The sequence below is a fragment of the Pyrus communis genome, chromosome 7 (genome assembly GCF_963583255.1).
Source record: "Pyrus communis chromosome 7, drPyrComm1.1, whole genome shotgun sequence".
Classification (NCBI taxonomy): Eukaryota; Viridiplantae; Streptophyta; class Magnoliopsida; order Rosales; family Rosaceae; genus Pyrus; species Pyrus communis.
Genome location: NC_084809.1, coordinates 8,708,298 through 8,721,900, shown reverse-complemented (window position 1 = coordinate 8,721,900; position 13,603 = coordinate 8,708,298). Strand labels below are relative to the sequence as shown.

Genomic DNA, 13,603 nt, shown 5'->3' with positions numbered 1-13,603 from the left:
TTGGAATGTTTAGGTATTTCTTTGATTTCAAAGTTATAATAAACTAAACCCCCTTTAGCTAGGGGGTGATTCGAAATATATGTTTATGCTTGCATTTTGATTTGATTAATTCTAATTGCGTTTCATAAGTTGTGGTTCAATTTGTTTAACCGTTTGATTGATAACTTATTTATGAATGTTTATTAAGAATGCGCGCTTAATTTTCATGCATCAATATGACGCTAGAATATAAGTGAGTTTCACCTAATAGTTACGAACTTATATTCACAAGTAGTGGAGGTTGCTTATAAACAATCGCGTTAAATAAATTCTTGGCATAAGTTTCATGCGTAGTCCATAGTAACGAATGCCTCGTCAACACTTAAAGTTTTCATGATGCTTAATGATCTTTGATTGTATCTTTATTGTGCTTTTCACGTAAAGGACTTTTGGAGAATGTTGTGAATTGCGTTGCGCTAACCCATCCAATTCATTAACTTAAGGAAAACTTGACGGTTAATTGCATCTTTTTGCTCCTTTAGCCCTTTGGACCTACAAACACACGAAAATAGCTTAAAGTACTAAAATAACTAAAGAAACATAACGTAAATGTACGAGAACAAGCCATTTAAGTCGCATAAATATGCTCCTATCAGTCTGTGTAGCTGACGTATCGCAAAACCACATCACCGTACAGTTGGACTTCGGCGATGGTGACGCGGTTGTCCAGGAGGATGGGGGCCGCCGTGGGCGACACTGGCTGTGAAGGCGGATACGGCGTCCTCGACTTGGATCTCGACGGCGCGGACGCCAAGGCAGTGGGTGGCGGAGAAGGCGCGGGAGGCGGAGTGGTCGAAGGTAGGGATCGAGGCCGTGGTTCTGGGCCTGGCCTGGTCGGCGGTTCCGGGCAGGGTGGGGGAGTACGGGGCGGTGAAGAGGAAAACGAGGTCGCCGGAGCGGAGGAGGTAGGAAGCGTGGGTTTGATTGCCGGTGGATAGGTCCGACTTAGCTACCATGGGCATGCCCAGTCCCCAGGAGAATCGGAGGGCGGCTTGGTGGCGTCGGCGCACCAGAACTCGACGTGGTGGAACCGGTGGACTTTGAAGCGGTCGGACCGGGGGTTGGTCCGTACGAAGTTGGAGAAGCCAACGAGGTTGAACTGGGTGTCGTTTTCCTGGCCCATGGTGCTGCTGGTTGCGGTGGCTGTCGTAGTGGTGGTGGTGGCGGCGGGGGGTGAGTGAGATATCGTCATATAGCAGTGACTGACAGTGGACTTGGAGGTGAAGATGATCTGACACGTGGCAGAGGTGGAATTATCTAATTGTCGTGACACGTTTCAAGATGTAGATCCTTTATATAACTTTTGTATCTCAGGAGATCTTCTAATCACGTCCGTTCATCGTACATTATACGATAAAAAATTATTATAAATTCTTTTATTTAAAATTAAATATAAACACTATCTGATAAAAACTGATCATACGATAAACGAATATAATTGAAGGATCCTGAATCCTACAAATAGGATCCGGCATCCTCTCTCAATATGGGCCTTGTACTAAAGTGTAAGACTCGACTCATCCAGTCAGAAGGCTGTTTTGCAGTGAAAACTAAGATTGTTAGAATGGTGAAAAGCCAGAATAGCCCTTAAGGAACCTTTTTTTTTTTTTTGAACAAATAATATTATCTGCAAAAATATAATGAGGTAGTCGACTAAGCCTAATAATAATATGATTCAAATTTTCCTTTGACAAGAATCAAACCTAAAACATCTCACTTACAAATGAATAGCTAGACCTAAATCCTGGCGGGAAAAATCTGTTTAGCAGGTGTGGATAAATTAATTTTTTTTATTAGTAACGGTAAGAGATCGTCTTACATGTAAAGAGCCAAATAACGTTCCTCTAGATCACAAGAATATTTTTCGTTAATCCACATATCTCAAAGTGATATGAAAAATATGACCAAACCTAAATGTAAGGATGTGATTAAGAGCGTTTACTCAGCACACAAACTAATCAGATACCCTCAGTTCCTCATGCCTATACAAGCTTACAGTATAGCCTACACGAATCATAATCCATCTTAAAATGGCTGGTTTACACGATGACATATAAATCTACCTTCAAAACATGTTGATAAGAGGATCTTCCTCATGTTGCGGATTCTCAAGAGCCAAAATGTGTTGCTTAAACGAAGCCGCAGCATCTTCTCTGTCCTCTAATCTTCCCAGTTTGTCGAACACCATAGCCATTAAATAGAAAGCTTCGGCCGCCAATTCGTGATACTGTCCACCAGAACCATTTTTTCATAGCCATTAAACACAATCAATAAAAGCATATGTTTCAGAAAACTCAAACTCAAAAGCATATTTACCTCTAGCAATTGAAGCTCGTCCGAGGCTTGTCTCAGCGGATCCAGCACATCATCGGAGCTTTCAGAAACTGGCGAGTCAAATTTGCAACAGCAATGCGAAATTAGTTAGGACTTCAAATAAAATATGTTTGATGAAGCCATAAAGCCGAGGATAACTCTTCATGAATCGAAGACAATGAAACATGTTATCAGGAAATGCATTGTATATGCTTACTGGAAAAGCTTGGATCGGATAGATAGCATTTTGCTTCTACAATAAAGGCCCGAGCACGGAGCTCCAAACCTCCTTGACCAAGAATCATAGGAAAAGCCCCATGTACAAGGCTCAGGGCCCTTTTTGCATGACTTGATCCAAGTGAGAGCCACAACTCAGCTAGTGTGAGTGTGGCCGACGCTTTAAGCAGATCCAGATTAAACGACTGGCAAAACGAGAGGCTTGCCAATGCATACGGAAGACCTAAAACAGCATTACCTGATTTCTGGAAAACAGAAACAAAAGAAATTTTACCTTCGTGGAAATATAGAACAGGAACTATTTTAATAGACAAACAGATAGATAAGAAGACAGGAGTCATGAAAACTTTAGTCTGCCTGAACCTCCGACCACATCGTGTACCAAATGTACAATTGTACCTTGTGGATTTCAGCTAGCAAAAGAAGCACACTGGCATTTTCAACTTGCATATTGAATTTGTAACACATGCAAAAGAGGGAGTGTGCTACAGCTGCCGCCTATAATGAAATGCCAAAATAATAAGAAAAGCATGCCACACATTTGTAGGACGAAATCTACTTACAAGGAAACAAGTTCAAAATATTGAAAATATCAAACCTCACTGAACTGATTTGCGGCAAGCAATGTACGAGCTTTTCTGAGACTTGCTTCTGTCTTCAGTTCCATATCCACGCCATTAACAGATGATGCCAGGACTCCAAGCTCATCACATACTTGTTGGGCAAACTTCAAATGTCCTCTAAATGATATTTGGCAAGGTCATGACCAACATAGACACAAAAATTACTGTATGATCAAGATATTCATGAAATAGTGCACATGGTAAACTTACCTATGTAAAGCACGCTCATGGAGCAGCTGAAGTTTCAGTAACAAAATTCTTGATTTTGAGATGGATAAAAACTTCTCTGCAGCTATTTTAAGAGCAGCAAAAGCCTCTAAACAAGGAGAGAAAAAAAAAATACAAGTCATCAAGGATGAACAGCATTTGTTTATGTGATGAACATGAGAGGGAGATAGAGTACTCGAACCAGAAATTAATATGGCAGCATCTATGAAAAAAAATATATTCTTTTTAGGTACTCAAGCATTTTATCTAACCTTTGTATCCTTTATAAACGGCTAGATGTTGGATGAGCTTCAGATATGCTAATGCTGTGTCAGATGAACTGAGGACATCCACGAAATAGTCAGGTTGAAGTTATAAAAATGGAAAGGAATATAAACACAATATGTAAATCTTGTGATACTTTCAGTTAAAAATTACCTTGAGACATCAGGAAAACAAGTTGCATGAACAAGTGCATTAAATCTGGCAAGAGAAGAGCTGATGACATATAAAAAGAAAAATGTATCAAAACAAGCAAGATATAATAGCCCCAGAAATAGTTTGGATTAAAGTAAATAAATTTACTGTTTACAATGAATTGAGAATCTTAAAATTCTGAAAAAGTGAATCGATGTGAAATTCCACATAAAATGTGAGGCTGTAGAGTAGATGCAAGTATTCACATTCAGAATCTCCAGCTCTGGTATCATGTTAATTTTTGTTTGTTTATAACTATTTCTAAAACCTTAAGTTTTAGTAAATGTAATAACTGTTGGTTTATATTGTTACGATATTTACAATATTATTTTTTATTAAGAAATGAATGAAAATAAAAACTGCAAGGGGCATCTCACTCAATCAACTACACAATTTCAGATGACAAGGTAACTCGAAATCTAGGCACAATCATTCTATTTTTCCAACAGGAAACACTGATCCGGTCAACCGTAGAAGTTAAATTAGCATAAAAGAAAAAGTAACACTAACACAGGACTTTACTAAAGATCACCTGCCATATATTTCCCATGCAGTGGCACGAAGTAAGTATGAAGAGCCTATTAACTGCAACACAGATGCAGGGACTGAACTTGGTTGTGCACAGAACTGGAAAGCATTATTGCTTCCTGTTCCACTTTCTTGAGACAAGACTTGTGAATCCATTGGCTTCTGTAAATTCTTAAGCCATGAAGTACTAAAAGTACCATCAGTTGTCATTGAAGAAGTTTCGGATCCAAACTCATTAATCAATTGAGAACTCAATCTAAGTTCCTGCAAGAATTACATGTAACATAGGGGGAAGGGGGAGCATTGTTAGGAAATTGAACAATCTAACATGTCAGGAAATCAAAGAACATTGAAACATCTTCAAAGGGTCATCGTTACCTTGCAAACAGTAACTGGGTTTGTTCTAAGCTTCATTGAAGCCTTGGGTCCAAATGAAACTAGAGGCCTTTGCACATGCTGCAAATGAAGTTATGCAATGAGAAACAGATTTATCATCATTACGGGCAGCATGATACTCACAATATACCCTTCAGTCTTTACTGAGGTGGGAAGTACACAGATAGTCCACATTAGGAATCAGTAAAAATAAACTGCAATTTCGTGCTGACCGTTAAATCAAATTTAGCCATTGCAAGATGATTGGATGCCACTAAACGCTTCAACTTCAAATTTTCTGCTCTCTTCAGAGACCCTCTCAAGAGAACAAATAGTTGTTGCTGGACAGACAGTGAAATGCCTATTCTGGCCAAAGGTGAATATGATGAGCCCAGTATTCCAGTTGTACTAGATATGCCAGTTTCGGACAACAAATTGCAGATAGCCGCTAAGGTGTAAGCAAGACATGTATCGTTACTTTGCTGCACAAGTTGAAAATCATGAGGTTCTTGTAGACAACATATATGTAAGGGAAGGATAATACTAGGATGCCCTTTTAATTCAGAGGCATACATGTCATCCGAAAGGTTATAGAAAACCATCGGATACAGTATAACTACAGACATAATGTATATGTTAGATTTAGGATAAAAGTGAATACGTAAACCAAGGAATTACCTGTTGAGAAATATGTACTGCCTCAGTCAAAACCTGAACATTTTAACAAGAAAAAGGAATATTCAAACCAAAGGAAATTATAAATGACAGAAAGATTCATAATTAGAGTAGGGAACATGGGTTCACCTCCAAAGCTTGCTTCGGGTGCCCAAAATGGAAATGCATCATTCCTAAACAAAGCAAGGCAATTTCATATCTTCCTAAGCTATTGCAACCGGATGCAGGAGGAACGAAATCAAATCCTTCAATCCCTGAACTATTGTGCCAATATTTATTGGATTAGTTTGTTTGTTATAAACAGTTAAACATATAGAAGAGATAAAATAATGGACATAAATGTAAACACAACTAACATAAAATTACAGTTTGAAAGCTTTCATTTAATGGCTTAACCTAAGCCCACCAAAATACAAACTTATATTCATAAAGGTAGCCAAGACTAGGAGCATGCCATTGGACATGCATGAAAAGCCATGAAGAGTAGTAATGCATCCTGTTATAACAAGTATCTCCTTTCATAGGAGTACACGAAGCACAGTCATAGCTCATCATTTCAAATTTTTGTTCAATATTTCAAAATTGGGTCACTAAATTGATAAAGAAAATTTCACAACAGTATTTGATCAAGAAATTACCTAACTAAATAGTAAATACAGAGTTGAGTTCTGATATACCTGTAATCAAAATAGCGGTGAACATTCTCCAAGGCAGCAAAAAAATCATCATGATACAGACCATTCAAATAACGCAAGAAGTGAACCTGGACCAAAATCCAAAATGTTAAGACAAACAATTTTTAAGTGCAAGTACAACACAAATTACCAAATAAGAAAAATATTTGTGCAAGTTACTAACACGATGTAGCTCAGGTGCCAGTTTTTGAAGCTGCCTAAGCATGAGCTCAAAAGCATTTAAAGAGAAAGAGCTCCCCTGCCTACCAAACGAATATAAATTAAGATTCAGTACAGCCTAAAGTACATAAACAAATAGGAAAACCAAAAGATTGACAGATGCATATGCCACTTACTTTTCAAGGGCATCAGCTTGCTCCTGTAGAAATCCCTGTATCTGCCAGTTTGTCCGTAGGAATATCCCACCGTTGGGATCAAGATCACTGAATGTACTGCTTGTAGGATGTGCATAATGACAATCTTCTCTATTGCCACCATGTTTGAATTCTGGATCACCAGGGACTTCAATATCTGCATGTTTAGTTCATATTATGCAAAATTATGATTGTCATCAGAACAGAATTTGTAAACATCACATTTTAAGAAAATCCATAAGTAAAGGAACCCAAAAGTAGTGAGCTAGGCTGTTTGTTGGCAGGGAATGTTCAGCCCAACAAGCATGCCGGGTTTGCTCTCAAAACTAAAGGATTATTGGACATTCCAAACAGATAGAGTAACATAAATTATTGATATAAGTAAAAATTGTAGGTCGTCCTACTTGATTTGGAAATAATTTTATACAATAGGATTTCAAGATTATTGTTGTCAATCAAAAAGACCTATATGATGTTGTAGCATTTCTATGTGCTTCAAGAGAAGGACGCTTAGTATACTATTTATACCTTCAACCAATCCAACAAGTGCTTTGGGTGCATGAAGATGAAAAGAAACTCTTCCACCAGCTCTTTCTCTTGCTTCGATTTCTTCGGTGACTTTTTCAAAAACAAGATTCTCCAGTTCCATGTTTTCATATTCCGGAGGTGTTTCTAAATCATTACTCGAATCATCTAAGTGAGGTGACTCATATGGAGGACAACTTGCGATGGCTTCTTTACAGTACATTCCTATACTTGTTAAAAGATGACACGCACCCTGCATCAATAGTAAAATCATATGAAATGGGTAGCTAACCGTAAAAGCTGTGTTTGCTATAAAATCTAAAACAACGAACACAACACAAAACAACACTCATTTCCACCGATGCGCGTATTCATTGGGTTGCTAAAAATACACACAGGATAAAAGACATTCATTTGAAAGTTTAGTATCTAATCTACAAAGCCGTTCCCTTTTGCCTCTCATGAACCCACATACAAGACATTACAACTGCATAGTACATGTTTCCCTGATTTTCAAATAATTGGGTGGGGATGCATTTTTGATGCGCAACGACATGGAATACAAAATGAACTCAAAACAAATAGTAAGCATTAAGAAAGTGAAATAAAATAAAAACTCACATTACCTCAAAGGATAAAAGATTAAACGCAAGTATGCAACGTCGGAGAAACATCCCCAAGTTGCTATTTGGATCCAGAATAACTTGGTCATCTTCCAAAACACCTGCTTCGGGGCCCCCAAGGATCCCTAAAAAGAAATATCGAAACCAAACAAGCATCGGGAAGCAAGTAAAATTAAAAGTTAGCAAAAACAAGGGCAATTACGATTAACTAACCTCGCATATCACTAAAGAAGTTAAACAAATCATCCGGCGAGGACAGAGCCGACAACCTACTGGTCAGATGATCGGTTAACCAATAGTTCAATAATCCCCCAATTCCCCTCAATTGGTGTATAAGTTCATCCAATTTCGGCTCGAACATATCATCATAAGACTGCAAAACGTAAAGAAGAACTTAATTGCAAGTAATTTCCGAAAATTGAAGCTAAATTTGGGGGAAAGGGCGAAACTTTAAGAGCACCTTAGTGAGGGAGAGCAAGAACAGGCCGAGGCGGTTGTGCTGGCTGACGGTGGAGAAAGGGAACGGGACTGAGATTTGAGAGGGCGGCGCGTAGATCTGGAGCAGTATGCAGACGGAGACTTTGTGCGGCGTCACCGCGAAAGCCCCCGGCGGTTTGACAATACCCGCCATTCTCACCGTCGCAGGTTTAGCTCGGAGCGGAGGGGAGTGAGGTCTCACTTGATATCTGGGGGTTTGGGAGGGTTTTTGGAGCAGAAAATGGGATTTTAAAAAAGAACCGGGAAATTATTACGGTTTTTATTTTCCTTTCTGCTCTCATTGTCTCTTGGGAGGAAGATAACCATTTCATACAATTTGTTTGTTTTGTTTTCTTTTTTCGATTAGGATGCAGTATAGTTCATGTAAACAATTAAATGGTAAAGAAACTTAATAATGTATTCCAAACTATAGTGAAATCAAATGATCAATAGTCCTCGACTAAAAATTTTTGATCATTGGTTTCTTAACTCATTAATACATATAGTTATGGTCATTTTTATCAAATCCGTCATAATATTGTCAGAATGAGTCATATTAGAAAAATCATTGCTACAATTTTGTTAAATTGAGAGACCTTTACTTCAACTGAATTAAAGTTGAGAGGCTATTGTTACTTGTTCTCATTTGGTTTTCCATATTGCCCCCTTGATTCAGCTTCACGTAAGTGGCGCATGACTTATATTGACTGAAATTTTAACATAGTTGACGAAAAAGATTATGGTTGCATGTTTTGATAAGTTAAAGGGTCAATAGTTTCGAATTTTTAGTAATTTAATTAAAATTGAGATACCATTGTTACAATTTACTCTATAATATGAGTACACATAACGCCAAATTTTTAAACCAAATAATGTGTCACCAATAGGAAATAAGTACGTTTATTAATACTTAAATAATAATTCAATCATTCACTACCATATCATTTAATTTACAAATTTAATTTAAAAATTTTGATCTCCTTAACATTACCGTTAAAAGAAATCTTGTATTTAATTTACAAATAATAATTCAATCATTCCCCACCGCATCATTTAATTCGTCATCACCTCCACCTGCTAGTCCGGGAAACAAACCTAATAGCCTTCTGAACGACTGCAGAAACCTCACCCATACCAAAAGCCCTTCAAAAAATCCCCAAAATTCTCAGGCTTTCGATCGTCTCGATCTACCCAATTCCATGGCCACCACCAATGGCGCCTTTCCGGTCAGCCCCTCTCTCTCTCTATTTACTTTTTCTTCCATTTATATATGTATGTATTTATCGATCTTTTATTTTTATTTTCGCGGGTTAGCTGAATTGTGAATTTTGCGATCGAGCAGAGAGCTGCGGACGCTGAGAACAGCTTGGAGAAGATCAAGCGCCAGCTCGCATCGGGTTCGGGTCGGAACTTGTTGCAGGGTCCACTTCTCAAGCGATCCGAGACTGTACGATCCTCCCCGGACCTCCCATTTTTTGTCACTTTCTTTTAATTGTATTTCTGTGATTCCTAAGTTTATTTTTAGGCGAAAGTTCAAGTTTTTTTAAATTCCGAATTGCGATTCAGTTGAGTTTTCATTGCACAAATTATAATGCGGATTACAGAATGTTTGATCAGTTTAAGGTTTTATAAGCTCCGGTTGAATCTTTCGAAGTTCGGTAATTTCGAAATTTGGATGAATCATGCTTGAAAGAGTTCTAAATGGAAACTGGATACTGGGATGATTTTTGTTGGTTGGTCTGTGTGGTGCTCCTTGTTCTGGAATCTGGAAATTAGCTTATTTTTTGTGTTACAGCTGAGAAAATGGAACGAGCGGTGGGTGATCTTAGACCCGACAACAGGGAGAATGGAATACAAGTTAGTTCTGCACTGACTTTCGCTTCAATTCAAGTCTTATAAATGCATTGACCAACCTTATACCTTGTTATGGTTTAGGATTAGGAGAAATGAGCCGACTGTCAAGGGAACCATTCCATTTGATGCGAATAGCACAATTACCCTATCTCCCGTGAACTTCCAGTAAGATTGATGCATTTCATTATAGTCCGTTTTGTACATTAGTCATCTCAGCAGGCTTCAATTTGATTGATTATGAACTGTTATTTTTTTGGTTTGTGGTTTCAGTGGGTTGCAAAAGTATGACGGTTGCTGTTTCTGTATCCTCATTTATTTTTGCTTCTACTTTTGCTTTATGTTGAAACAAAATGAGGTTGTATCTTATAACTGCTATAGAAACAGGTACTCTCGTAAAGCTGGATGTTTGTGCTTCTTAACTATATTCTTTAGATATTGGGACCCCGCAGAAAAAGGACTACTTCCTTTGTGCACAGACTCCTGGGGCAGCTAGAGCTTGGGTAGCAACACTACAGTAAGTTATTTCCCTTTACAATATGCTGTAGCTATTGTGTAGATGTTATACAGCGTACAGTTTCGTTTTTCTGTGCCTCTCTTATATAGACTTTATGAGCTTTAGGATATACCTTTTGAGGACATAATTATATGCTGCTGGTCCAAATGAGGAATTAGGTGACGTAGGTATGTAGATTATCAATGTGGGGTTGGGGCAGTAACAAGGGGTTTAGAATTTGAACTTTTCTATGGTTAGGGTCTAATTTCACTATGAAGACTTATTGTTTATGTTCCAGTTAATGTTGTATTTCTCTTTCAAGATCGTCCATTACATGCGGTTGGCCATTGTGAAGTTGGATTTTTTTACAGGCTCAAATTTATTGCTTTTCCATGTTTCCTCATTTTCAAGGTGTATATTAGCAAGTTATTTATCTTAAATGTGACATCAGGAGGGAAAAAAAAAAAAGTATGTGTGTTGCTTCACTCAGAGATATTATTCAAGCATCATATGGACATGGTTGTTGGAATTTTTTGTATAATGTCTTTTAAACTAGAAAGCTTCTTGTCCATTATATATGATGAGGATAGGGGCTTCACTCAGAGATATTAACCATAAAGTTTCCGATATTAAATGTTTCATCCAATATTGTCTTCTTCTGCTCTTTTTCATTTTTTTCCTCTGGCGACCAGAGCAACACAATTGGTTCTAAAGGCCCATAAAGAAGCTGTGAATTCCTTGAGTGGCAATGGCTCTGCAAAACTAGGAACGGTTGCAGCAGTAGTTGCTGCTGCCAATTCAACTGCTTCGGAGAGTTCTAAGGAAATCGAAGCAGCAATGCACATTTCTTTGAGAAATGCTTTGGGAGTGATAACCAATAAGCCAACTGATGGTCCAATGGATGATTTTGCAATTATGAAGGTACTGTACTTGTGATCTAATTCTGTTCTCAGAAATGAATTGAAAAATACAGTGCCCTATATTCATTTGAAATGCACTTTACAGTATAGTTTGTTAAAGAATGATATTCTATTTCTAAATGAAAAGCTCTTATAGTCGTTTAAATGTAATTGCGCTTTGTGATTATTATGTTCACAGTTCACCTAGCATCTATGTGACTGTCTCTGTGTCCTGTAGGAGACACTTCGGGTCAAAGATGACGAACTACATAATTTGGCTAGAGACCTTCGTTCACGCGATTCAACAATTAAAGAAATAGCAGATAAATTAACTGAGACTGCTGAAGCTGCTGAGGCTGCAGCCTCTGCAGCTCATACAATTGATGAACAAAGGAAAATTGTTTGTGCAGAAATTGATCGCTTAAAAAAGGATTCAGCGAAGCAGCTGGAATCTTCCTTGTCAAAGGTATGATGAGCTTTGCTACGTCATGTCTTAAATGTGTAGTATATTTGAATAATTAGGGATCTGTTTTCTTTTCCCCTTCCATTACAATATATTCTTAGTGTGGAAAAAGAAAAGCTGAATTTTGTTTGAGAGAACTTTTTGATTGTTCTACTTTATTTATGGCTTTTGTTTGTGTTTGTAGCTAAAAGATTATGAAGAAAAGGTTGCGACCTTGAGCAAAGAAAGAGACCAATTGACTAGGCAGAGAGATTCTGCTCTCCAAGAGGCACACATGTGGCGTTCTGAGCTCGCAAAAGCTAGAGAGCGTGTTGTGATATTAGAAGCAGCTGTTGTGAGAGCAGAAGAGAAGGTCAGGGTTGCTGAGGCAGATGCTCAAGCTAGAATAAAGGAGGCTGTGCAGAAAGAATCAGCCGCACTGAAAGACAAGCAAGAGCTTCTGGAATATGTGAATACGTTGCAAGCACAACTTCAGAGGTTTAGTATCTTCTGCCTTTTACCTTATAATATAAGTTGCTCGGGATTATTATGCATTGAATCCTTTTTGTCCCGTATCAACCTTTCGTCAATGTTGATTAATCAACCTTTTTCCTGTTATCAGGCATCACATAGATACAAAGCAAGTGTTCGAGGAGAAGTCTGAGTCTTGCTCAGATATTGGAAATACACCCCTGACTAAACATGTAGACTTGTCTGAAGAAAATGTTGATAAAGCATGCCTCAGTGTTTCTAGAGCAGTTCCAGTGCCAGGGGAGAGTGTAGTCCACATGGCTGACGGTCAAGTCAACCTACGGCCAGTTGGTGACCGTGAATGGAGTGACATTCAGGCTCAAGAGGCAAGGATAGCCGATGTAAGAGAAGTCGCCCCCACAATGAGAAGCAAGTAGCTTGGATATTCCGGTTGTCACCCAACCGACGGGTAACCATCATGAGCAAGGAGTGGACTCTTTTCAACAGCCTTGAAAATGAACTGATACGTTTGTAGAGCAGAAAACAGGAGAGATGTGAACTTCGTCGGTGTATTCTTTATTTACCCTGTTTCGTTCAACAAATTACGCTGTTGGCAATTTAGCAGGCTGATTCCGCATGGAGCATTGCATGCGCCCGGCGCGTTGTGTAGAGTGGACTCTGTTTATGGTACTTTAGCGAAAAACTTTCGGTACTGTTTACTTTAATGAAAAATCACATTTTTACGTTAAAAAGTCAATCATGATACTATTTACCTTACCCTTTATTTTGTCCTTATAATTAAAATTCAAAGTTTTCAATTATTTTTCATTAGTTTTCTTTATTTTTGTTGGTAGAAAAACCAGGCTAAGTGCTAATAGCCTAAACAATACTATTCAATCATAAATCTAACTGGGAAGGAGGATTGTCAAAGTAAAAGTTGTCGAAACCTAAATTAAGACTATTGGTTGCTAAACTATCCACTACAAAAAAAAAAAGGATAAATTACCTAAAATTACCTCAATTATTAAGTCAATCACAGTTTCATACATCATCTTTAAAACATTTTAATGTCATACCTCATCTTCAAATTTGTTACAATGTCATACATTTTGTCAGTTTATCTGTCAATTCCTCTGCTAAATGCATGGCTTAAGGCAGAACCTACTTCCTATTAAAAAATAATTAAATATCTAAAAACTAAAAAATAAATCATTTAATTATTTTTTAAAATGAGGGATCCATCCCTACAAACCCATCACCCATCCACCCATGTCTCCCCCTCCTCATCCTCCTCCGA

At 38.0% G+C, this 13,603-nt stretch overlaps 2 protein-coding genes and 1 pseudogene across 2 annotated transcripts; 2 read left to right on the top strand and 1 right to left on the bottom strand.

Annotated features, from left to right (window-relative positions):
- The first annotated feature begins 689 nt into the window (after window positions 1–689).
- LOC137740502 (uncharacterized) lies at window positions 690–1,216 on the top strand. The gene is made up of 2 exons (XM_068480355.1): window positions 690–944; window positions 989–1,216. The coding sequence occupies exons 1-2, from the start codon at window positions 690–692 to the stop codon at window positions 1,214–1,216; spliced, it is 483 nt and encodes a 160-aa protein (XP_068336456.1).
- A 595-nt stretch (window positions 1,217–1,811) lies between these two features.
- Window positions 1,812–8,484, bottom strand: LOC137739997 (anaphase-promoting complex subunit 5-like). Its single transcript, XM_068479777.1, has 20 exons — window positions 8,131–8,484; window positions 7,884–8,043; window positions 7,674–7,795; window positions 7,051–7,300; window positions 6,505–6,679; window positions 6,333–6,411; window positions 6,152–6,237; window positions 5,604–5,733; window positions 5,478–5,510; window positions 5,033–5,281; window positions 4,803–4,880; window positions 4,429–4,688; window positions 3,858–3,917; window positions 3,692–3,759; window positions 3,423–3,528; window positions 3,188–3,329; window positions 2,989–3,087; window positions 2,570–2,834; window positions 2,356–2,423; window positions 1,812–2,266 (listed from the first exon to the last, which is right to left on the bottom strand). The coding sequence occupies exons 1-20, from the start codon at window positions 8,299–8,301 to the stop codon at window positions 2,105–2,107; spliced, it is 2,763 nt and encodes a 920-aa protein (XP_068335878.1). The 5' UTR covers window positions 8,302–8,484; the 3' UTR covers window positions 1,812–2,104.
- A 724-nt stretch (window positions 8,485–9,208) lies between these two features.
- LOC137739496 (uncharacterized) lies at window positions 9,209–13,038 on the top strand (annotated as a pseudogene).
- Window positions 13,039–13,603: the final 565 nt, after the last annotated feature.

Excerpts from the sequence above, each read along its gene's own strand:
- LOC137739997 (XM_068479777.1), bottom strand. The coding sequence starts at position 8,301 with ATGGCGGGTATTGTCAAACCGCCGGGGGCTTTCGCGGTGACGCCGCAC. Across the intron at positions 3,760-3,857 it reads TGTTTTCCTGATGTCTCAAG|TTCATCTGACACAGCATTAG; the intron begins GTAATTTTTAAC and ends GGATGTCCTCAG. Across the intron at positions 2,267-2,355 it reads ACGAGCTTCAATTGCTAGAG|TATCACGAATTGGCGGCCGA; the intron begins GTAAATATGCTT and ends TCTGGTGGACAG.
- LOC137740502 (XM_068480355.1), top strand. The coding sequence starts at position 690 with ATGGTGACGCGGTTGTCCAGGAGGATGGGGGCCGCCGTGGGCGACACT. Across the intron at positions 945-988 it reads AGGTCGCCGGAGCGGAGGAG|CTACCATGGGCATGCCCAGT; the intron begins GTAGGAAGCGTG and ends GGTCCGACTTAG.